The 23,638-nt window shown below is 42.5% G+C and overlaps 1 protein-coding gene across 3 annotated transcripts in view; it reads left to right on the forward strand.

Moving 5' to 3' along the window:
* Positions 1-23,638, forward strand: part of LOC111854624 (nuclear receptor-binding protein 2-like) — a 62,723-nt gene that overhangs the window by 24,168 nt on the left and 14,917 nt on the right. For 2 of the 3 annotated variants that reach the window (XM_023832769.2, XM_023832770.2), the window contains 4 exons: positions 18,261-18,383; positions 18,770-18,871; positions 18,989-19,078; positions 21,857-21,897. In XM_023832769.2, the coding sequence (XP_023688537.1) occupies positions 18,261-18,383; positions 18,770-18,871; positions 18,989-19,078; positions 21,857-21,897 (356 nt within the window). Of the gene's footprint in view, positions 1-4,987; positions 5,128-18,260; positions 18,384-18,769; positions 18,872-18,988; positions 19,079-21,856; positions 21,898-23,638 lie in introns of all 3 variants that reach the window. The other variant, XM_072711745.1, reaches the window with a different exon arrangement.

Genomic DNA, 23,638 nt, shown 5'->3' on the forward strand with positions numbered 1-23,638 from the left:
ACTCCACTTGAATATATTCTTTTTGCAATCAGTGATGGCAATTCAGATGTCCTGGGGTAGTGGCCGGTCGAAATGAGGTCACCTTTCTGCGTGTCTGTCATCTGAGAGGTTACGGGTCATATGAGTCAGTGATCGTGCTTCTCCCATGGGAAAGCACAGATATTTTCATCACAATATAAAAATGATCCACCTGGTGTTGTAAAGCTGCTATGAGGAGGAACCAACCTGACAGCACCGGGTGCCGATTCTCTATTGTACAAGACAGAAAGCTTCTGACCAGGGGGCTCTTGTGGTGGGATCCATTTATCCATTTATTCGTGAGGAATGGAGAATGAGGCGGTACTGGGGTGATTGCATGTGATGATAAGGTTTCACTTGGGTCTGTGGAAAATTGCTATTTGATGACAAGTCGGCTTGGTAGCGCCTGGGAACGGCAGCGTTTACATAAAGATTCTGCATGGGGCCTCACATTCTCCTCTTCATTTTATCCCCTACTAGTGCTTCTCGTCAGACTGCGACAGCTCATGTAAGACACTCGCTGGAGTTTCTGCCGTTCCTTTCCAGATTTAGTCGGCAGCTCCTGAGCTTCTCACAGCTGATGGCCCCCTGGGCTGTCAGGATGCTCGCTGCTCGGTGGAAGTCGGGCTGCATCGGCGTTAAATACTTAAAAAAAAAAAAAAAAAAAAGAAATCTTGTGGTGTCAGCCATGCTGGAGATTAAAGCATCACTAGCGAGCCACAGCTCAAAAGAATCTGATAAGCTTTGAAGGCTCTACAAAAGCAGCTAGATCAAAATCATCTGAGGAAAACTCTTTCATTTTTAATGAATTTCATTTACTTTATTATAATTATTATTATATATATATATTTAATTCTTGCATGTGATTGTAACATAAGCAGCCAAGTGTGTGTAGTCAGCATAGCATTAAATTGATTGATTGAACATTTCACTAATGTGTATTTTTCCATCTTTTGGAACATGCAGCATGGGGCGCGGCAGAGTAAAACCGGGGGTATGTCTAAGTTTTGCCGGTTCTGGGAATAGTCGTGTTGTGACTGTAAGGTCATCTAATGAAATTCTCATTAATTTACCCTCGTAATGCTGTTTATTTAGCTAATGAGGACCCACACCTGAAGAACACAATATCAACATATTGTAACGGCATGAAAGCTCCCAAATTAAGGATTACAGAACCATTGATAGATAAGATTAGCATGCACATATCCACAACTTTTCCCCTAACCTTGGCACACTTGCACACAGAACCAGTGTATGCAATTTGCCCCCCACCCCCCGACTTATTAAGAGTAACGTGAAGGTTAGTCCTCTTTCAGTCTGGAAGCTAATGCTGGTCTTGGGTGGGACTGCTTGTTGGTGAATGCTGTGTACATGGAGGCCTATATTAGGACATATTCCCTTCAGAGTAGACAAAACTCAGAGCTGATTGGCCGGTTTGATTCCATCCCACCCGCCAGTCTGTTGTCTGGGAACAAAGTAAGCTGTGAATCCTTTAGGATGTATCCCAGTGGAATGCTGAAGGCACAGCATGGCTCCCTTACAGCGGGACCCGAGTCAACGCAATGAAAAGGAGCCTACTTATCTGAAGGATAGTCCAACCCCCATCCCTCCGCATGAAAGAGAAACCTTGTCCTTAGGGTTTTTGAATCGATCCACCATAAGCAAAAATATTCAGCATGAGGCAAAGCAGTATTTCTCATTTTTTGAACAGGAGACCACTGGTAAGCTTTGTGACGGGAGGGGGGGTTCTGATGACAATCAGGGTAGAGTATCACACTGGTAGATCGATCGGTCAGATTTAGTAAGTTTCACATTCAGAATCCCTGTACCCTAGGATAGTCTATGCTTTAATCCATGCCTGACTATGACTTATTAGAGTCCCTTCCAAAATAAGGGTAATTTTCAGGGCATGTTCAAACCAGTACTAATATTAAGATAAACTTCATTAAGCCCAGAGGGAAATTCTTGCGCATACCTATGGTACGTATAGTGCAAACCTATATACTTGATTTTGTTTGCTTTTAAAATGTTTGTTTGTTAACAGGGTTTCAGTCGTGGGGACTGAGCGCACCACCATGAGTATAAGGCCATTCAACTCTTGAATGAGATCCGGCCGTTTCCAGTAAGAGCGCCAATACTGCTGAAAGCATGTGCTCTCAAATGGATTAGTGAGCACTGGATGGGGATCAGAGGGACGCCTCTCTGCCTAATGCAGCAGCCAATTGATTGTTCCAGTTTGCGGCGGGTAGAGGGTGTGTCAATTAAACATTAACTGTGAGGCGGATTTTTAAGGGTCCCCAGTGGTGAAACAGTTCTCTTTTGTTAGAGTTTGATTAATCCTTTGCTGTGTTTCTGCAGGGTTTGGCATTCCCACAGTGTGTATGTATGTTGAGGGGGGTGTAGGCCATCTTGGGAGGAGTCGAGTTACTGGGGTAGCTTGTGTTGATTCACTCCATCTTTACCTCGTTCATGTCTGAAAGTATCAAGTATCATTTCCAGTTTCTTCTCAGTTCTGGACAAGGTTATTTAAACTAAGATTATAAGAAAACATTTTTATAATCTGAAATAAAATAAGTTATGAAAAAAACTACAACTAAGTGTGCTTCAGAAGCTATCCAAAATAAAATAGAAGCTCACAAAATAAAAAGGAACATGTTTTTCCCATTTTGAGAACATTAGTACATAATGTGCCCTGTGCATTCATGTATGATACTCTAAAAATCAGACACTTAAAATTTCTGTACAATTTTCAGTCTATCCTTAGAAATGAAGAATTGTTAATACTACACAGAGACTGATATATAGAAAAATTAAACATATCTTTAAAAGAAAAACTATTAAAACCAAACAGAAACTAATTCAAACTAAACTTGATTTCAAAGGTAAATTTTAAATAATATTAAAAACCGGTTCCAGGAAGCCTGTCTGGATCCAGCACCCATTCCTAACTTCTGTGTAACCTTTGACACCAACAACCCAAATTGCCTTTTGTTGTTTTTTTTTTCTCTCATGCTGAAATGTTGCATTTACCCCCATCTGTCTTTGATGACCACACTTCTGCCCAGTCCCCATAAACCCTGGAAAGGGAAATCCGGTCCCTAATGATTCTCTCCCTGTACTATGCAGTGCTGTTCCCCCTCTCCTGGTTAGAGCACTTTTCAGTTAGAGAGGACTGTGCAAAAACCTTCAACCCACAAGCCCCTGAATAGTCACAGAGCACTTAAATACCAATATGTACATAAATATCAGAATTGGTTGTGACTAGGTGTAGGGCTGCTATATAATAATAATCGCTATACATGTGCATGTGGTAATGAAGTGTAAAAATTTGTCCAGAAACCAACTTTTTGGTACTATGCGGATGTTTACTTAAGCCCACAATTTGATAAGCATTTTAGCAGTACGTAGTGTGACACCCAAAAGTTAGTAATCTGTATAGATTCAACGTATCCTTATGCTTATTAAATTCGGTTAGTGGACCATGCCACATGCTACTGGTTTGATATACCATGGAAGCGATAAGCACTGAAATGGCGGTGAAGAAAGCGACAGTTCAGCAGCCAGAACATCCTTTAAAAGAGGAGATACTGTGGATAAGCAAAGTAAACATGTTGGTGGTGTGGTGGTACTTTTGCAGTTTAAAGTCTGACACATAAGGATAAAAATAAGGATGCGCCGAATTTATAGAGGTTACTTAATTTTGGGCACCGCAATGCGGCTCTAATATTTTATGTATGCTACTAATCTGCTTATCAAATTATGGGTGTAAGTAAAACATCCGCAAAGTACTGAAAAAATGGCATCCGTCATCTAAAGCCCTGGTGATTATTGGACATGTGCAATATAATCACGATGTTATATTATGCAGTTATATTAAGTACAGGACAAAATTTCAAGACACTTAAAAGGAACACTTTGCAGTGTAATAAACACAAAAACAATATAAATTACAAGTTTATAGGGAAACACAATGTAAGGGCTTCTTAAATTAGTATAAGAGTACCATGTGCAAATGGCTGCAAAATGCAAGGGAAACTGGGAGTCGTGCAAAAACAAAAGCAACTGATCACTGTCGTGCATATTTACCGATATTGTGCAGACAATGAAATGTCCAGACATGAGAAGAACCAAGCATGGAAGATCCTCCTGATGGTGAGAATCTCCTTGATCGCAGGGATCTTGCTGGAACGCCCTGGGACATGTTTAAGTAGACTGAGCTGTTTTGCTCTGTAGGCCTAATTCCACTCAACTGCTCATTCGCCGTCTGCTTCATGTTTTTCACTTCATTGTGGACACATCATCTGCTTGCCCAAGTCACTCTCCGGCTGGCGCAAAAGCCACATCATTATAATCGTTGTTTTTATTTTGTGGCTTATTTACTGCTTTTATCTACCGTGACTTACAATTGTGTGCAGTCGTACATCTGGATGTTTTATTGGAGCAATTCTGGATTATTGGGTACGTCAGCGTGTAACAAGTCTGTGTCCTTAACGACCAGTGTGCTTGTTTCGTGTTGATAGCAGTTCAAACCAATATGTATAATATTCCCTCTAAATCAGAACAGCTCATGAAAATCATGCAACGCCAGCTTCCATCCTCGTTAAAACAAAGCTCAGGACCCTCATGTTAGTGATTTTCTTTGAAAAGACTGGCACACCAGTGAGCATTGTGCTTGTCATATACATAAAATCGGCAGTTCATGTCCTGTAAGCTACCTAGCTACCTAGTAACCTTAAATAAGAATTAAGCTATTAGTACATAAATTGCAAAATGAAGCTATAAATTCTTAAAAACCACATGCACGCACATACTTGCGCTAAAGACCCACCTTCCACCAACAGAACCCCCTTAAACCAATCTTGGCTCCTCCCGTGAAGAGTGTGGGTATGTGCCAAAAGCATACAGCACTCCTATTGCACTGTTCCAACTCCCAGAATGCACTGGGATAAGCAAGCCTCTTGCTTTACAGAAGGCCAACCATGGCCTGAGGTCCAGCCTTTTGGAAGTGTGTATTGCCCAGGAGACCACAGGCCACCCCAAGACATGAACACCATCGGAATCCTCACGGCCAGGACTGTCTGAGTGGTGGCTTTTCTTCACTGGAACAAAGTATGTCACTCAACAGTTGGTGTTGGCAGTAAAATGCAATCGTTGACGGTTCTGTTACAAGCCCCCCCTGTATGAAATGTGGGCTGGTGGGAAGTTCTTAAGGTGTGATATATTTGCTTAATGCTGCACTTTGTCATTCTTTTTGGATCACATTGTACCTGATAGTGTTTGAGGCTATACATCAACTGTGAATCGAAACATTTTCTTTCATTTAAGTTAGTCTTACAGTCATGGGTGCCGCTAGAGATTTTGGGCCAGTTATGTCCCAGATTTATTAGGGCCCCTGTCATTCAGATACTCTGGGAGACATCTTACCTTCTCACCCCTCCCCCCCCCTTTATGGCACCCCCTGCTGGCAGGGTATTCTACTTCCTTGTACTCTGAAAACTGACCCTGTACTCATTGAGCAGTTGGAAAATGGCTGATTGGATGTTAGTCTGAACATTCTGTGATTTTCACTTCCTACCAATTAATTCTCAGCAGCCCTAAATGTCAATGCAGCCTGTTCTACACTGTAATTAACCATGTGAAGCATGCAGTCTAATTAAACAGCTAGTTAGATCAGCCCATTCACATTTTTTTCCTGAATCACTCAACATTTGATGACTGGAATAGCATTTTTGGGTGTAGTTTGTAAATTTCAATTATGTATTTATCTAACTAAAGAACGTTCTACTAGGAATTCGCAAAACAATCCCTGTGGTACGTTATAGACCTTTATGCTTTGTCTTTTGTCACGTCTTCTGCCCCCCCAGTGAATTGCATTCTTGCTCTGTTTGTGGGGTGGTGAGTTTTGTTTGCTTTGTGAGAACCACCTGAAACCTTGGCAGGATGTATGTGGTCCAGCAGGTTATGACTCTGTGCTTGTGATTGGATGGTTGGCAGTTCCTATCCCAGGGCAGCTGAGCCTTTGCCCACGGCCCTTAAGCACCAGTTGCTGAAGGAGATCTGGATGATAGTTGCACTGAGACCCCCAAGCTTGCTCTCATCTGTATGTGTGTCTCATATAGAGCAAGATGAGATCTATGAAAACACAATTTGCCCCTGGGAATGAATGAAATATCAATGTTCCAATTACCTCTATACCTTATTTTTTCTATACTTTTTTGTCCAATATTAAATATCATTGTGCTTTGCGTGGAGTTTCTATAACCAGACTAATGAAAGCATTTTCTTGTTGCATTGAACATTAATTACTTTATTACCATTCATCTAATCCCTCCTATGGGTCCACTAACTGCCGGAGGGGCCGTGGGGTTCCGGTTCAGTGCAGGTCAGGTGGCAGACCAATCATTGGCTACCTAATGTGACTCTAGGCACATGGAATGTAACCCCTCTGGTGGTAACCCCTGAACTGCCGTGGGAGGTTTAGAGATACTGACTAGATATAGTTGGGCTCACCTCAATGTACAGCTTGTGCTCCGGAGTGAAACTCCTGGAGAGGGACTGGACTATTCCACTCTGGAGTTTCCCATGGTGAGAGGTGCTGGGCAGGTGTGGGTCTACTTATAGCCAGTGAACAAGAGGGTCAGCTCCTTTCAACTTTGTCTGGGGACGGGCTCTGACCGTTGTCTGTGCGTATGCACCAAACACCAGTTCAGAGTATCTGGCCTTGGCCTTCTTGAAGACCTTGGATGGGGTACTGGAAGCTGTCCCCTTCCAATGGACTCCATTGTTCTGCTGGGGGACTTTGATAGGGGACTTTGGTAACGTCAATGAAACCTAGTGGGGGTGTGATTGGAAGGAATGGCCTGCCCGATCCAAAGCAGGATCTGCATCCGCAAATTGTGAATACTCGGGTGAAGGAGGGGAGCTCAGCTGTCAAATGATCACCACCAGGTGGTGAGTTGGATCCCATGCCGGATCTGGTAGACCCACACATGTAGCGAGAGTGTGCTGGGAGCATCTGGCGGAGGCCCCTGTCTGGGAGATTTTCAGTTCACACCGCTGGCAGAGCTACTTCTGCATCCTGAGGGATTCAGGGAACATTGAGCCTGAATGTGCAATGTTCTGTGACTTCAAGGGTGGCAATCCCTGAACTCGGTGCTGGACAGCAGCAGTAAAGGGAGCTAGGTCTACACTGGAATACTGGAGAGGAGGGTTCCCCATTAGTCGAACCTCAGAAGCAGGACGAACGATGCGGATTCCTTCCTGGTTCTGAAACTCTGGACCAGCTCTTCACCCTCACACGGATGCTGGAGGGTTCATGGGAGTTTGCCCAACCAGTCTACATTAGTTTTGTGAACTTGGAAAAATCATATGATCGTGTCCCTTGGGGGGTCCTGTGGGGGGTGCTTCAAGAGTATGGGGTACAGGGTCCGCTGGTGCGAGCAATTAGGTCCCACTGTAAACAGATAATGTGGTCCTGTTGGCTTCATTGGGCTGTGACCACCAGCATGCAATGAGGTAGTTTGCAGTTGAGTATGAGGTGGCCAGGATGAGGTTCAGCACCTCCAAGTCTGAAGCTATGGTTCTCAACTGGAAAAGGGTGGATTGCCCTCTCTGGGTGGTGGATGAGTTACTACCTCAAGCAGAGGAGTTTAAGTATCTTGGGGTCTTGTTCATGAGCCTTAAAGAGGGTGAGGTGGCCGGATGTTCAGGAGGAGCTCAAAGTACAGCTACATCAAAAGGAGCCAGTTTAGATGGTTTGAGCATCTATGAAGGAAGCCTGCTGGACGACTGGGGTGGTGTTTCCTGTTTGTTCAGCTGGAGGGGAGACCAGGGCAGAACCAGGACATATTGGAGAGATTATATCTCTCGGATGGCCTGGGAACACCTTGGTATTCTTCCGGTGGAGCTGCAGGAAGTGGTGTGTGAGAGGGAGGTCTGGGCATCCTTGCTTAGACTGCTACCTCCTCAACCTGACCACCAGATAAGCAGCAGATTGTGGATGGATAGATGGCATTCATTAGGGGTGTGGGGGGGCAATCGATTCTGTTACAAATTGCAATTCTTCAAGGTGGTCATTTTTTTCCTGCTCCATCTCAATTTAAAGCCAAAACTAACTGCGTGTGAAATGTAAACTTTCACTGAATATCTCTGTACCTCTTCCCTGAACACTAAGAACAATTTCTAAACAAACTGAACTACTCACATTGTTTTAAACTGCTTCCTTGGGTTCCACCTCATTCCAACCAAATATCGATATACTGTAATATCAATTCATGCTGTCACTGACAATTCAAACAGTAGCATTCATCTACAATAAATAACATCCAAACACTTTCATGTAGCTGGGTATTTTAAGTTACTCAGGATAACAACCACAGAGCTGGACTATTTCAAAGACTTGAATCCGCAACCATCAGGTTAAAATCACACATTTGTAACCACACTCCTTGAAGATCCCTGACTTATTTTTCTGTTTTAATTCTGCTACATGCATCGGTTCCTTTAAATACACATGTTAGTAAATATGCCTTTTTAAGGGTTCCTGATTAAAATTTGACATTCCCAGAAAGTGATTCACAAACTGTACCATACAAAAACTAGTTCTGACAGATGTTTAGCTAGTTCCTGTACACTATTGTTTCAGTCTGACATTAATACTGGATCCTGCTTCTGAATCTCCCTTAAATGTAAATTGCTGGCAGAGATTCAGTTAGGCCATTAAGTTTAGTCAGCGTTATAAGGCTCAGGGCTGGCATGTTTGTTTCAGACATGGTACTTGTTTCAGGAAGAAAGAAAAAGACGATGAAAAGCAGGACAACCTGGAGGGCTGTGGGGGAGGGTGTGAAGGTGGTCTAGCCATCAATCCTATATGCCTTTGGGGCAGAACTTCGGTCATAGATAGCAGAACTGAAACAACAAGCTATTGTTCAGTAAAACCAATGCAAAGATTTAGGCTTCAGAATCAGTAGGGATTATCTACTTGTCGCTCTCTCACTTGCTTTTCTTTTTCTGGGAACTCTTTCAGTATAACACTGGCTTTGAAATGTCATTAATGCTGATGGGAAAGAGGATATGGATGCTAATGAGCTAACTACTGTATAACATCTAACGCTTCTGTCCAGAGTGAGTATGGTGTCTAAGTAGATACCTGAGTTCTTATGCACCATGATGAAGCCGGATTTTGCATAACCTGTCCATAATTTACATATAAAGCTGATATTTTGATAGAAAATTGATAGAAAATGACAGCTGGGGAAAATCAAAGGAGATGATTCTATTTATACTATCAAGAGTCAGACCATTTTTATTTTTTTTTGAACAATTTTTTATTATTATTATTACTTTGACATCAGAAACAGTATTTAAGACATAGTACACTTCAAAAACACTATGGACTATGATGTACTACATATTATGTCAAAGAAAAAATCCCCACAAAGAAGTACTACAGTCCTAAAGTCTGTAACAAGAAGAGGGAGTTACTGTAACAGCAAAGCGGGGAACTGTAAGTACAACTACAAGAGTGTAAAACAGCAATAACATATACAGCAAACAAAAACATAGAAACAAAATGAAATGAATTAGAAAGAATTGTATTTCTATATAAAAGAGAAGAAAGAAAAAAAAAAGAGTCAGACCATTTTAACTTAAACACCCAACATCCATCTACCCATCCAGCACATAGTCACAGGAGTGAGTTTCCAGTGTCCTCATGGACATCAGTAATGATGAATCATAGCTAAAAGACAATAATAATATGAAATAATAGTGTGTGTGTGTGTGTGTGTGTGTGTGTGTGTGTGTGTGTGACTGTGTGCTGGATGGATAGATGGATGTTGGGTGTTAAGTTATCTTTTGTACCTTTGTTTGCAAGGTCTGGTCAGATTAGCACCGTTCACTACTGAACAAATGTGTTTCAACAGAGGAGCATCAGGATATTTTAAGCACCCATGACATTAGAATACATGAGCACAAGAGATTAAGCACGTAAATGTGCGTTTTATGATGTATAATTCTGTGAAGTGCTTTGTTTATACTTTATGCATGTAATTATTAATGCCCTTGGGCATTGTACACTTATTTACTGGTTAAACATACAGAGATAAAACAACGTTTTACCCTCAGTTGTATGATCAGGCACTAGTTGGGCAATTGCCCAGGGTGGCATCTTCTGAGGGGGGCGCAGATTTAGCAAACCACTGGCGCGACTCACTTAGTCAACAACTTTTACTGCCACCACACCCCCCCAGTGGTTGACAACTTTTACTGCCCGCCCCCCTCCATCTTGCTGTTTTCACAGCTAGCAGTGAAGCTTGCATTCAGCACCACATGGGCGTTGACCGGCATTGTGTACGATTATGAAATGTAATGCGTTTATGACCTTATCTTCTCGCATTGAGCAATTCATATGGACATTTACTTTTCGTACCTCTTTGTGCTGAGAGTTTAAAGTTCGCCTGGTCCTCAGCTAGCTGCCATCCCTGGTCGCCAAAATCGTCTTTTAGCTGATGACTTGGACGGACTGTATGCAGTTGGACAAAAGGTGGCTGAAAGAGACTTGTTCCCTGGGGAAGGGAGTCTCCATACCTGGGGCGTGGCTACAGGTGGGCAGGGAGTGGGCACTGCCCACCCAACAGAGACAGACTAAACTTAACCAGTCATTACTGTATTAATAGAATTGCTAAAATATTAGAATATTAACTCCTCTTCCCCCGTTCAACAACTTTTACCCTCCCCTTCCAAAAATAATTTTGAACATTGGTGCCCATCTGAATACCCACCCCAGCTTGGCATCTTGGAAATGCCACTGCTCCAAACAGAGATTGCAGAATTTGGCAACATTTAGAAACCTAATAAACTATTGAGAACCCTTTGTAACTGACACAGCTCGCCCATTGTGCATAGGAGTTAAACACAAAGTTGGCAAACTAGTGTCACCTGAGGTTGAATTCTCTATATTTGATGAAGCTATTTCAGGATTGCACTGCTTTGCCCTTCAGGGTCGCCCAAAAATTCTTAGTCAGGGATTGATATAAACTTCACAGTGTTGCTCAGATACAGTCACTGAAAAGTTACACTATCAGCTAAAGAGAATACTAAGAACTTAACTGCTGTAGCTGCAACACTTTGTTCAAATATACTTGACGATATCATAGAACTAAGCGCTAGAACCTGAGAACAGGGTCAATTAGAATCAGAATCAGAATTCACTTTATTGGTCAGGTGCAACTGCATGTACTAGGAATTTGTTTTGCCAATATTTGTGCTTACATCCAGAAATAACAGAGAAGAACAAGAACATAAATTAAGAAAGATAGAAAAGTAGAAATAAATTCATAGAATAAAGGAATAAAATACTGCAAGCTGTGTAATATAATTATAAGGACATTAATGATTAGACATAGCTGTGAAACTCACTCCAAATATACAATAATTGTAAGTATAGTTCAAGACTCTGATTCCATACATATTCAGAATGTATTTTGTTTTTATTTTTCCTAGTTTTCTCCTCCATAGGTGACATCCATATATATCCAGAGAGTCTTTGGTTTTCCTTACTTTTAGTCAAATCAAATCCTGTCTTGTTCTGGAGGATTATCTTTATGAATTTAAATGTTTGAATCAAACATAATTAGACAAGAGATGGTTTGGTTAGTGGTATATTCATTTACTTATACAACAAATATTACTGCAGCTGCAGGTTATGAATAATGTATATTCTCTGTGTACTCAAACCTAATGATATTTAAAAACAGAACAGAAATACTTGGTTAGCAACCATCATCACTTAAGTAACAAAGTAGACTTCTAAGTCAGATATCAGTAAATTTGGTTATTGGAAAAGTATCGTCAACACATAAAATGATCATTTCAATTAGATGTTCTCATTATGCATTTATGTTATGCTGCTCTCTAGGCTTTATTGAATGATTGCTTTGAACTTTAAGGCTCTGCAGGAGTGATTTTTTTAAAGGGGAGGGAGCACAGTAGGGGGCCATAATTCATACAGAGGGACCAACGTTATCATTAACAAATGATATGTTTATAATTGGTGGGGCAGTAGTGTGTGGCAGGGGAGGGGCACTTCAGGGGCCAATCAACTTTCAGCTGAGGCCAGTGCCCCTGTGGCCCCGCCCCTGTTTGTCATCTTAACCCTTAGTATGCTGTTGAGATATCCTATGCACTTGCAAAGTAATGAAATACTTTCATGTATATTTTGATAACTGATTAAACTAACCTGGTAACCTGCCTTCATTGTATTAATACTCTGCATTTTATCATCAGTCAGGTCCGAAACCTGCAAACAACCTTATTTGGATTCTGTTGAGGTAATTAGCTATTTAAGCGGTAGCTAGCTAAGCATATTCAGTTTTCTTATGCAAATTTGATAGCATGGTGCAGGCTTTTGACTCTGTTGTTCCAGCGTTGGTTCTACATTTAAGCTGAATGTCATCTATGGAAGCTGAAGGCCAGGTCAAAGGGATAATATACTACCCAGGGACATGTACCCCCTCAAAATTGAATTTGGCTTCAATTGCCCCCCCCCCCCAATAAATAGACCTTTGCATTTAAATTATTAAGTTGGGTCTGTCAAAGTATTAATTATTAATTAATCTCTCAGCTACACCCTTGTACATGCCACCGTTGTCCTTATACAGGTGGCAGGCAAAATGACACAATCACACTCACATCACACGTTTGCCCAGTTTGTTTGGTCATTTCACTAATCAGTCGTTCATTTTATACAGCTTTGCATGTTCATTCTTTCAGCATCAGGAATGGCACGTCTAACGTCTAATAGGTTTGCGGAAAAGGTGCGACTTAAGCTGAAAGTGAATTTAGCAGCAGGTTACAACATGCCGCTGTTTGACACCTTTGATTTCCAGACATTGACCCATTTAGGTACGAAAGGCACATGTGAAATGAAGTGATGCTTTATTCGGTAGTTATGTTCCATCATGCTATTCTTGCAGACATTCACATACAAACGTTTGAATACAGTTGAGAACTAAGCTTGGGAGTTGTGCACAAGAACAGCCATTTATCCAGGGCTCTGGAAGTATTTTTGGGGTGGGGGTTAAGGGTCTTGCTCAAGGGCCCAGTGTGACAATTATGCTGAGCCCAGGAGACCTTTCGATCACAGGCACAGGGACCTAACACACTGAGCCACCCCCCCCCCCCCCCGCGTTATCAGCACTGACACTGTTCGAGATGAGCGGCAGTGTACAGCTTCTCCAGTGAGGCCTGGGGTGTTCTCACTTATTTTTGTTATCTCTATACTGCACACGAGGCCCTCCTCTTGGCCTACGCCTCCCACTTGTCTTACTCTTGAGGTACTGCGGGTGATAAGCAAGTTTTTTTGCCTCGAAACAGTTCAGCTTTATAGATCCCATGGACTATAAAAACTGGGCACAATTTCGAGTATAATGTAAAAGCCTTAAGTTGACCTAATTTTCTCTTTTGTGTTGTATATATTGCACTTAGTTTCTTACTGTACTATCACTTGGGTGACATTTGTGCATACAGAGTTTCTGATGTGAGGTGTTAAGCAGTGTTCATAAAGCTCTCCCAGAATCCTCTTGCACTTTTTACTGGTCATGCATTACAAGTGTAGCTAGGCTGAGCTTAAGTTGACTCCTTGACACCTGTCTGCTTGTTGTGTTATTACCTGCCTTACTTGTGCATTCCTCTGGATCGATGCATCTGCCAGATAAATGTGAATGCATGCTGTCCTGTTCTGAACTTTGTTGAATTAATAAATAAATACTCTTGTTCACATTTCTTCATTTCAGTTCTTTCTGGTAATTGAGGAGATATATTTAAGCAGGCTTTGTTTATTTGATTCTGATTGGTTCTGGTTGATTTTACTCTTCCAAAGTAAGCTGGACCCGGTTGTTGGCAGAAATACAGAAAGCGGCCATCTTGGTCACATGGCAACAGTACAACACAATGGGCTTAAAATGTGACTTTGTTGAGGATGATTCAAGGTCTACTCATGGTCAAATCACTGCTGAAGCAAATATAAATGCATTGTGTACAATATTTACTCCAATTCACATTTCTAAAGAAAAAATATGAATACCATCGCACAGCCTTCAACGAGGCTGTCATAGACTGTTTTCAATTCATTACACCAGCCATTGCAGGCCACATCTGCTGAGGTATGGCTGAAAAAATATATATACATATAATTTTAATAACAGAAATACTCCTAAACAATAGCTTCCCTCCCACTCTGAAACGCCCTCAGAAGACCAGGCCTAATCGTTTTAAAGGAGTTTTTAATCTCTGTATTTATTTTCGGTTGAAGGGACTAAACTTCTGTTCTAAGGCCCCCCGTATTGTGGCCCAAATTAAACCACAGCACAGAACAGGTTGCGGGGCCATGCTGTGCTGTAGAGAGAACTCCATCAGTACTGGTGCCATCTTTCCCAGGTATAATTTCAGTAATCTGATTAACATCTCAGCAGGAACACCTGGGTGGTGTGGACCAGCACACTGATCAGGGAACAGGAGGCCAGCGTGAGGCCGGGTTTGTTTTCTGTGCAGGGACTGATCGTGTGGTCAGGAATGGGTCGGGGGGGGGGCAAAGGGGGGGTGGCCATGCACCAGCTCTCTGTCTAGATCAGTAATTCTCAGTTGGTTCAGCCTCAGGACCCATATTTTCATCAGCCATTAAGTCTTGACCCATTTTTAAACATTTTCAACCAAATTTATTTCACAAAAGACAGTGCAGTCCTCGTAACTAGAACACTGTCATTGGCCGTCTGGTCTCAAAAACAACAAAAAAAAATGCAGAGTTTTTGGCTATTTGCTCTTCAGTTGTCCAGAAAAGCACATCTGCCACAGATTGGTAATATGTGTGAATTTTTTTAGCAAACTGGCTCAAAATAAGTAGCGTGATGGAGCATCGCCCATACAGATGTTAAAGAAATGAGGAGCAGGCAGCCGTGACTGTGGGCAGCCTGCAGCACGGCGTGACGTTTACGTCGCAGTCGATGACTCGCTGGGGAGTTGGAGAGGCTGTTTCATTCCTAGTGTGTACCTCTGCATTGCCACAGGCAAATGCCTCAAATCTGTATTCTCTACCTGTGTGTGAACATTATCATGGCTCTACCACACTGTCCACGCAGAGAAGAGTTTCATTATCTGCCAATTCTGGGCCCTCAGACAAATTGGCACCTTGGGCCCTTCCATTATATAATTTTATAATTTTAGGTATTTATGAGCCCCTGTAAAGTGCTGCCCTTCCCCCCCCCCCCCGAATCTCCATGCCCCTACTGCACCCTGATTATCTCATATATACTGTAAAATCCAGCCAGCCACTGTCAGCAGGAATTAGCACTCCTGTGTATGGAGGGTAAGGCCGAAAGTGAATAGTATAAGGCAAGGGTGTATATAATCTGGAACAGCAGTGCGTTACTAGGCTCTTGGTCAGATAGACACCCATTTACGTCCCCCCCACTAAGGGTGTTGCTAAGCTACCCACTCGATTCAGGGAGGGGACATTACACAAGATGTTTGGGTGCACATTTGTAACTTTGCTACTATAATGATGTCACTTCCTGGAGTCAAGACAACAGGTTAATTGGTTCCCTATGGGGCTCCGGTTTTCAGGGTTACGCTAGTCATTCTCCTGTATTGGTTGTGCTGATGCTGGTTAAATATGATTGTTTAGCACTTCCCAGTAGGAGAGCGCTTTAGTCGGCTTCAAGTAAATTATTTATGCTTAGACCTATCCACCTGTGTGGTCAGTCTCATTGTTCTATAATAAAGCCCCGTTCAAACAGACCCAACAAAATACTCTTCTGCATCTCCAGCTCGTTAAATGGGCATTATTAGTGAGATTTAGTGTTTTCCCACTTATTTCATACAAAACAGGAACATTTATTAATAGGAGTCGTTTATATATGGTCTCAGTGAGTAATGCTGATTAAGAAAGAGAACTGCTTAGGCAGAAAGGCACCAATATGGAATAAGAGGATTGCAGAGGATGCTAAATTATCCAATGCACAGCATTGCCTTTTAAATTATTTGCAATGCTCAGTATGTTTTTAGATTCACATCAGGCTGGGCCTTGAAGGACAGCTCACAAGCATCTGCAAACAGCTGCAGCTATAATCCCAGTAAAGCAGCAATGCCCCCAACTCTGCTCTGGATAACATGCATCCTTTGGCTCAGTGCTCTCCATTCCTACTCTAATCCCTCCCTTTGCTGTGAGATGCTACATCTCCGGGGACTTTTCCCCTGAAGTAAAGAGCCATCAAAGCAGATTATTAGAAGATGCTTCCCACCGAGGCTGTGTAATTACCAGATGAGCAAACAATTTGTTTAATTTTTTTTTTATGGTGAAAGTATTCATATCCAACAGAATCTATCCAGGATTTTGTCTGATGCAGTCTTCCCAATGTTGACTTGTACATCCATTGTCCCTTGTCCTGAGAATATTCCAAGCCACAGTGACCGTTGTCAAGGTCCCCCGAGACTGCTGGCTCTGCCCTTGACCCTGCTGATGAAACATAGCGGCCGCTGGCTGCAGTTGAAGTGGAATCATCGCTTTCATATTTCTGTGCTGTGGAACCCTGGCCACAACAGCACATGACCACTGTTTGGGTTCTTGGCCAAGGGAAGGTCAAAAGGAGAGGTGAAAGGTTGGGTGCTTTGTAGCTCAGGAGATTAGGGATCTGTGACCATGCCCAGATGGTCATGGGTTCAGATGCCATAGCTGACAGAATAAGAATTTCTCCATGGGGAGGAATAAAGTACAGCCTCTGAGTCTGATATTGTAGGCAGTATATCTACAACATACCAGTCAAAACAATGAAGGTAGTATATTGAATTGAAGCAGTTGGTTGCTTTTGTCAATGACTCGCGCCAGGAAACATGCTGTACTTTCCCTGCAAACCTCTTCCAGATGATGGTGGTGTTGAGTGTGAAATTTCTTCTGCTTCAATGACAGTGGTGTATCCTGCTTAAAACACTGCAGTGGTGATAAATTATACTGCCTTACCCCCCCCCCCCCCCCCCCCCCCGGGCTAACAACTGCCCACCAAGACCTCCCACACAATTCATGCACTGCTGCTGTGACCCAAAATACCCAGATGCTCCACAGGTAACACGCCGCTGCAAGTGCAGAATTTTACAGCCTGTTTTCTTGGTGGTTTTCCTTGGTTCTGAGCATCATCAATATTACCATCACCAACATACTGCACATGGACTGTAGTGATATAGAATGTAAGCTCAGTTGATGTTTGCTCTTCATCCTATAAACTGAGCTCTGATATGAATACACTGAACTTGAATAAGGGTACACTAGACAAATACAACAATACCGGGGCAGAAAACGTATCTCATAGATTTTTTAAAAGGTCTGCTACCATCTTTTTATATATATATATATATATATGCTGTACTAACATGTACAAAAAATAGGCTCTGTGCAGTTAAGGGCTTCCCACATTGCCACTAGGCTGAAATTGTAGGCATAATTTAGTTTCGTTTGCGGAGGCAGGATTTTAAATATATGGGGGGAGGGGGCGGCATGCTGCTTGTTTGTAGTACTTTTATACACTGTGAGTCTGCATCGCCCTGTGAATTATTACCCTGGCTGCTGGCGCGGTAACAGCTGGGATAACGGCATCGGTGGGATGTGTAAATTTCAATTGCGCTCTGCCGATTCATTTTCCAATCTTTTATTTAGCACTGGAGTTTTCGGGATGGATTCTCATGTACCTGAACGGAACTATAATAATTTTTGAAGCCAAGTTAAATTTCTCTAGTTGAGTTTGTGTGAATGTCTGTTTTTACAGCCATTTTAGCTGGTCTTTCCAGGTCTTTCTCTCCTGTCTGTGAAAATTCTTAGACAGGGATTGTATTAAGTGCATCATTTTTATAATGATTATGAGTCTGTATTTACAATCAGAAACTGCTAATAATCAGTAAATTGAAGACCAGATTTCTAAAACTTACTCAGTCCATTTTTGCTGACTGCCAGTGACCTAATGTCAGACTTCTTCATCATAAGTTACAGTATTGGGAACCAAAACTCACTTAGTCCTCATGTAATTCAATAAAGAACTTCAGTTTAATTTCCAAACACTCACTAAGTCCACATAACTGTATCCTGTGGACTGATTGAGTTTTGTAAATTTGCTCTTCAGTTGTAAATATCTGTAAACAACACCAGTCTTTGCTCTGTTCAGAGATTAGCATTTAGCCTTTTTTTCCTGTATACTCCATAGGTCAGTCAGGGCAATGTGCCTGGCGTCGAGAGTGCGTCCCTGGCCATGGACACGGAAGAGGGCGTTGAGGTGGTGTGGAACGAAGTGCTCTTTTCAGACCGGAAGGTCTTCAAAGCTCTGGAGGTACGGCAGATGTAACACATACTTTCCTTCAAGTTGTCCTGCTTGGGTTTTTCAGGTTTGGGGTGTTTACCTTTGCTCTACTAAATATACTTGGCCCTTAAATATGTTTCCAAAACGCCAGTAGGTGTAACTGCCTTCCTATACTTAGAATGGACATGAATTACTTGCCCACAAATATGTGTGATGTCTATGAATACTTATCTGTCAACAAAAACACCCCAGAAAATGCTTTGTTGTGCTTATTCCTCAGCTCCTGCTTATTTTTGTCACCTTCTGTCCCTCTGGTGTGATTATTTCTCAGCTGCTGCTACCCGCTGACCTCTGCTGCTTCCTGTGTGACCATATTCCCAACCGTCTCACTGTGTGTGTCTGCTGTTCCATTTCAGGATAAGATCAAGGAGATGTTTGAGAACCTGATGCAGGTTGAGCACCCCAACATTGTCAAGTTCCACAAGTACTGGCTGGACATGAGGGAGAATCAAGCAAGGGTAAGCCGTCGCTGGCGAACCGCTGGCCGCTCCCGACCGCGCAGCCCCAGCACCCACACAAGCGCCAATGTACGGGTTCACTAGACCTCTTGTCATCCTTTTTGGTCCATGTTGCAGGTGGTGTTCATCACAGAGTACATGTCTTCAGGGAGCCTGAAGCAGTTTCTGAAGAAGACCAAGAAGAACCACAAGACTATGAATGTGAAGGCAAGTCTCACTTAGAGGATAAAGTTCCTTGCAACCCAACTTCTGACACCAGGCTCGGCTCTAGCTATAGACAAAATAGTAGTTACCTGGGGCCCCTGAATTACCAGCATTGTGGAGGAAGGGAAATGATCACCCGTTTGTCTTGGTAGGGGGACCTCCCAAGCCAGGCTTTGCCTGGGGCCCCTGAAAAGGCAGAGCCTGACACAACTGAAGAGCAGATTTCCGAAACTCACTCAGTCCATTTTTTTGTTGTTTTTGAGATGAGACCATCAATCACCTGAAGTCAGGCTTGCTCATCATATGTTACAGTATTGGAAACCAAAACTCACTCAGTCCTCATGTAATCCAAGTAAGAACATTCATTAAATTACCAGAAAAGTCCATAAAAATTTCCTGAAAAACATATCCCATGGACTCAGTTTTAGAAAGTTGCTCTTCAATTAGCCTAGTGTCCCAAAATGCACAAGAAGCTGTGAGAATATGAACCATCCTAATATCGAGGACACTTTTGGGCCGTCAATAAACTTTTTTGTATTGTGGCATCTTGGTTGACCTCTGAGAGATGGTTTGAGTTCTGTTTTGTAGGAGCTTCTCGTAGATACTGAGAACTTACTCTAAAAAAGATTTCTGGCAGGCGAATGTAGCATTTGATTTTCATGCCTCGGGATGTTTTGGTGGTACAGAGTGGTTCTCCACTTGTGAAACATGCATTTTGCGTATTTAATGTATGCATTTAAATATTTTATAATTCATTCAGCAGCATGTCTTGGTATGAGCTTCGAGCAAAGAACCCCCCCAGGCTCTGTCGTGCATACATTTTTAATGAGGGCACTTAGCAGGAGTGCGCTATACAACTTGAAGGTGATCTTAGTGCTCACTTTAAGGAATGTGTTCTCATCTGCAGCGCCATCATTTGGTGATAGGAGGTACTGCAGCATAAGTAGCTGAATAAAATTGTGATGTATTGAATGTGGCTCATTGTTGCTGAGCGCAGCCAAGAAGGCTTTCTCTGAATCCCACCTTAAATGAGTTGGATTTGGTTTCTAGGAAAAATGCACAGGAAGCGCAGTAGTGCGGTTTTTCTTCAGACCTCATCCAGCTACTTAATAAGACGTGACATCAGGCTTTAAATGGATAACATGAGTTTATTATCCTTGACCGCTGCTTTGAAGTCGCTCTGCAGAAATCACATTTCATTTACCTTTATGTAGTTTAATTCTGATGTTCATTCTATGTGGGGAAACTTTGTTCTTTGCGATTGAGAACAGATCCACAGGATACGTGTGCTGGAAGATGGAACACGGCGGTTTTATTAGCCCCCCTGGGATATTTTAGATGAGCAAGCTGAGCAACATACAAAACAACCATTTGGCTCTGGACTTAAATGAGCGAGACTGTAAACTCACCAGAGCCGGATCCAGACCCTTCCCTCCCTAACAGGCACACGGCGAACTCGCTTTATGCTCTCAATAAAACCTCCATTGCTGCCTGGTGTTTTGCATTATCTTGTGCAAAATTTGGTGGATTTATTGGCTTGTTAGATTAGTTGATGCTCACATTCTGCATGGCTAACAGCAGCATCAAAGGAAAGTGTTGCCATAATAGTTAACTGTGGGTGGCACAGTGGCACAGTGGGCAGCACTGTTGACTCACCCCACGGTTAGGGGTCCAATGACCAATCCGCTGTGGAGTTCTGGGTGCGTATGCTCAGGTATGTGCCCTGCAATGGACGGGCATTCCATCCAAGGTGAACCCTAAGCTTGTACCCTGTACAGTCTGGCATAGGCTTCAGGTTCCCAGTGACCCTGACCAGGATGTCCAGTTAGGAAATGGATGTTCTTGACTGAAAATAAAATCATTTATAGCAATGTATAGATTTCTATAGTATGGTGAACAAATTTTATGAAAAAGCTTCCTTGGATGTACCAACAGATAGAGAAGTTTCTGGAAGGGGAGCTTAGCAGATTGCATTGTCACCTCACAGCTCCAGGGTTTTGGGTTCCAGTCCCACCCCCATTCATGTGGAGTTTGCACATTCTCCGTCTGTGACAGCCCAGAAACGTGCTGCTAAGGGAGTGTGTCTCAGCCCCGTCATCGGGGATCCCCGTACAGTCCACACCTTTGCTTCCTCCAACCTCCCAGACCTGTACATGGTATTCAATGTTCTTGATTGGCTGCGATCTGGGAGGGAGCAAAAATCTGGACTGTCGGGTGACCCCCGAGGACTGGGTTGAAACACACTCTGCTAAGGTGAACTGTTGACCGTGTGCCCATATAACTGGATCTCTGTGTGCCCTGTGATGGGCCCGATGCAGCCCTGGGATTGTTTATATTATTGCAGCTAGATAACTGATTTATCAACAATGGATGGATGAACCTTACTAGGTTATGTACGAAGTACAAGTGTGTCGACAGATTTAAAGTTAAATACACAAAAATCAAATGGACTGTCATTGGTGGTTTGGCCTGTTTCTTTGTGTATGTTACTGTATTTTGTTTACTGACCCAAAAACTGAAATATTTTTTTAAAAAAGCTTTGGTCCCAGGATAATTTTATGTCCAGCGAGATTTCTGTTGTGTAGATTATTATATTTTCTCATTTGGCAGGTCAAGAGCCACTTCCCACTTAAAGGGAAGTTAAATTTTCTCTTCTGTCTGCATTGTTGTCTCATATTTCCAAATGGCCTATTTCCATTTATCATAGTATCAGGCCTTCAGCAAACCTCCTTCTTCAGTAAGAGTAATAAACTCAGTGTAACCCTGTATTCTTTCTCCTAGGCTTGGAAACGGTGGTGCACGCAAATCCTCTCTGCACTCAGGTAAGACAGATGTCCGCAGGAATGTTTTCACACTGAGAGTAGACCTGTCATTCAGTCTGTGGCTTCATCTCCAAGGTTCTCGAGATCTTTTATTTTCTGACTGTTCAGCCATCATGATTCACTTAGAGCTTTGCTGTAGGGCAGTGTTTCCCAATCTGTTCCTCAGGGACCCACAGACAGTCCATGTTTTTCTTCCTTCCCAGCTTCTCAAAAATGTGGACTGTCTGGTAGGGAGCTTGGAGGGAGCAAAAACGTGGACTGGCTGTGGGTCCCCGGGACCGGATTGAGAAACACTCAAACACTCAACTCAGTGGGAAGTGCTAGATCCTCAGTTTCTGCACCAGCTCTGTTTGTTGCTAAATTGGCTTTTGTGTGTTCTCCGTGCCCAGACGGGCATCCTTACCAGGGTGTCCCCTGCCTTGTCCTTCCTTGGATCCTGGGTTTCAGCAGGCTTCCCAGCCATTTGGGGGGGGTGGCTCAGTGGATTGCCGCTCTGTGGTTGTGATCAGAAGGTTACTAGGTTCAACTCCCATGGCTGGCAGACTGATGCTGCCATTGGGTCTGTGAATATGTTCAAATGCTCCAGGGGCCCAGAGTTTCATAAATGATTATGGAGTATGAATATATGGAAAAACAATTAAAAAAGGGATTTCTTACCCCTTCAATATTTTTCTTAATGAATAATATGGCAGAACAGTTTCTCCGAAACTAAAGAGAATTCTACATTCTCTTGTGGGTTGGAGAGGTGAAAAACTCATCCCGCTCCAAATGCATGTTTATACGGCATTTAACGTGTCCCTGATTTCTTTGGAATACAAAGATAAAGATAAAGATAGGATAACATGTTAGCTGAACACAAAGACTGTGTGTGTTTGTATTTTGGTCGGGAGATGGATTGTGTCGCCATGTATTGTTTTGTTCAGATCCTCAATAATTCTGTTGTTTCTGCTTAGGATTATTGTACAGACCAGTTACAACGGGCAGCAGACTATTGAATTTGTTCCATTTGGATTTTTTTCTTATTTAAATATGTTTAAAAATTCACTACTTAGTCATAGAGCTTTGCCAATTTTTATGTTCATCTATTACTGCATGACGCGGTGTGACCATTAGCCTCTGTGAATTTAGCCAAATGCTGTATCTCGAAAACAGATGGTCCTAGTAACGTGATACCTAGACCAGGGTTTTTCATTCCACTGAGCCTCGTAAAAGTCATCCTAAGCCTGGAATCAATATGGATATCTCAGCAAGCGTATTATTTTCATTTAAGTACCTCTCACTGGTGTGATAGTAGAAAATTCTGTTTCTGCTTGTTCAGGGCTTAGCATTGACACTTCTGGACACAATTTGGACCACAGACATCTAGGATGCTGGTCTCACATGTGCTTGTTCGACTGGAAGGTGTTCAAAGCATTATGCAATTTACCTGTTAAGAATTGCTGACTATTTGGAAAGAGGACACTGTTTTTCATAGGCTATGACTTTTAGGGTCTTCAGTCTCCTAGCCTCGTTTTAGTCCCTCCTTCCCAAGCTGAGATAATGCTGCGCCTTACACACACACACACACACACACACACATATATATAAATACACACACGCACACACATTGCTAATCAATACCTCATTGTGTTATTTAATTAAGTTAAATATTTAAGTGAGCTTGTCGTAAAATTTAACAAATACATGGAATGCCTGGTGTGCCCCTGATGAGAGGTTTGGGAACTGAAGTGAAGTGAAGTGA

The sequence above is a fragment of the Paramormyrops kingsleyae genome, chromosome 1, assembly GCF_048594095.1.
Source record: "Paramormyrops kingsleyae isolate MSU_618 chromosome 1, PKINGS_0.4, whole genome shotgun sequence".
Lineage (NCBI taxonomy): Eukaryota > Metazoa > Chordata > Actinopteri > Osteoglossiformes > Mormyridae > Paramormyrops > Paramormyrops kingsleyae.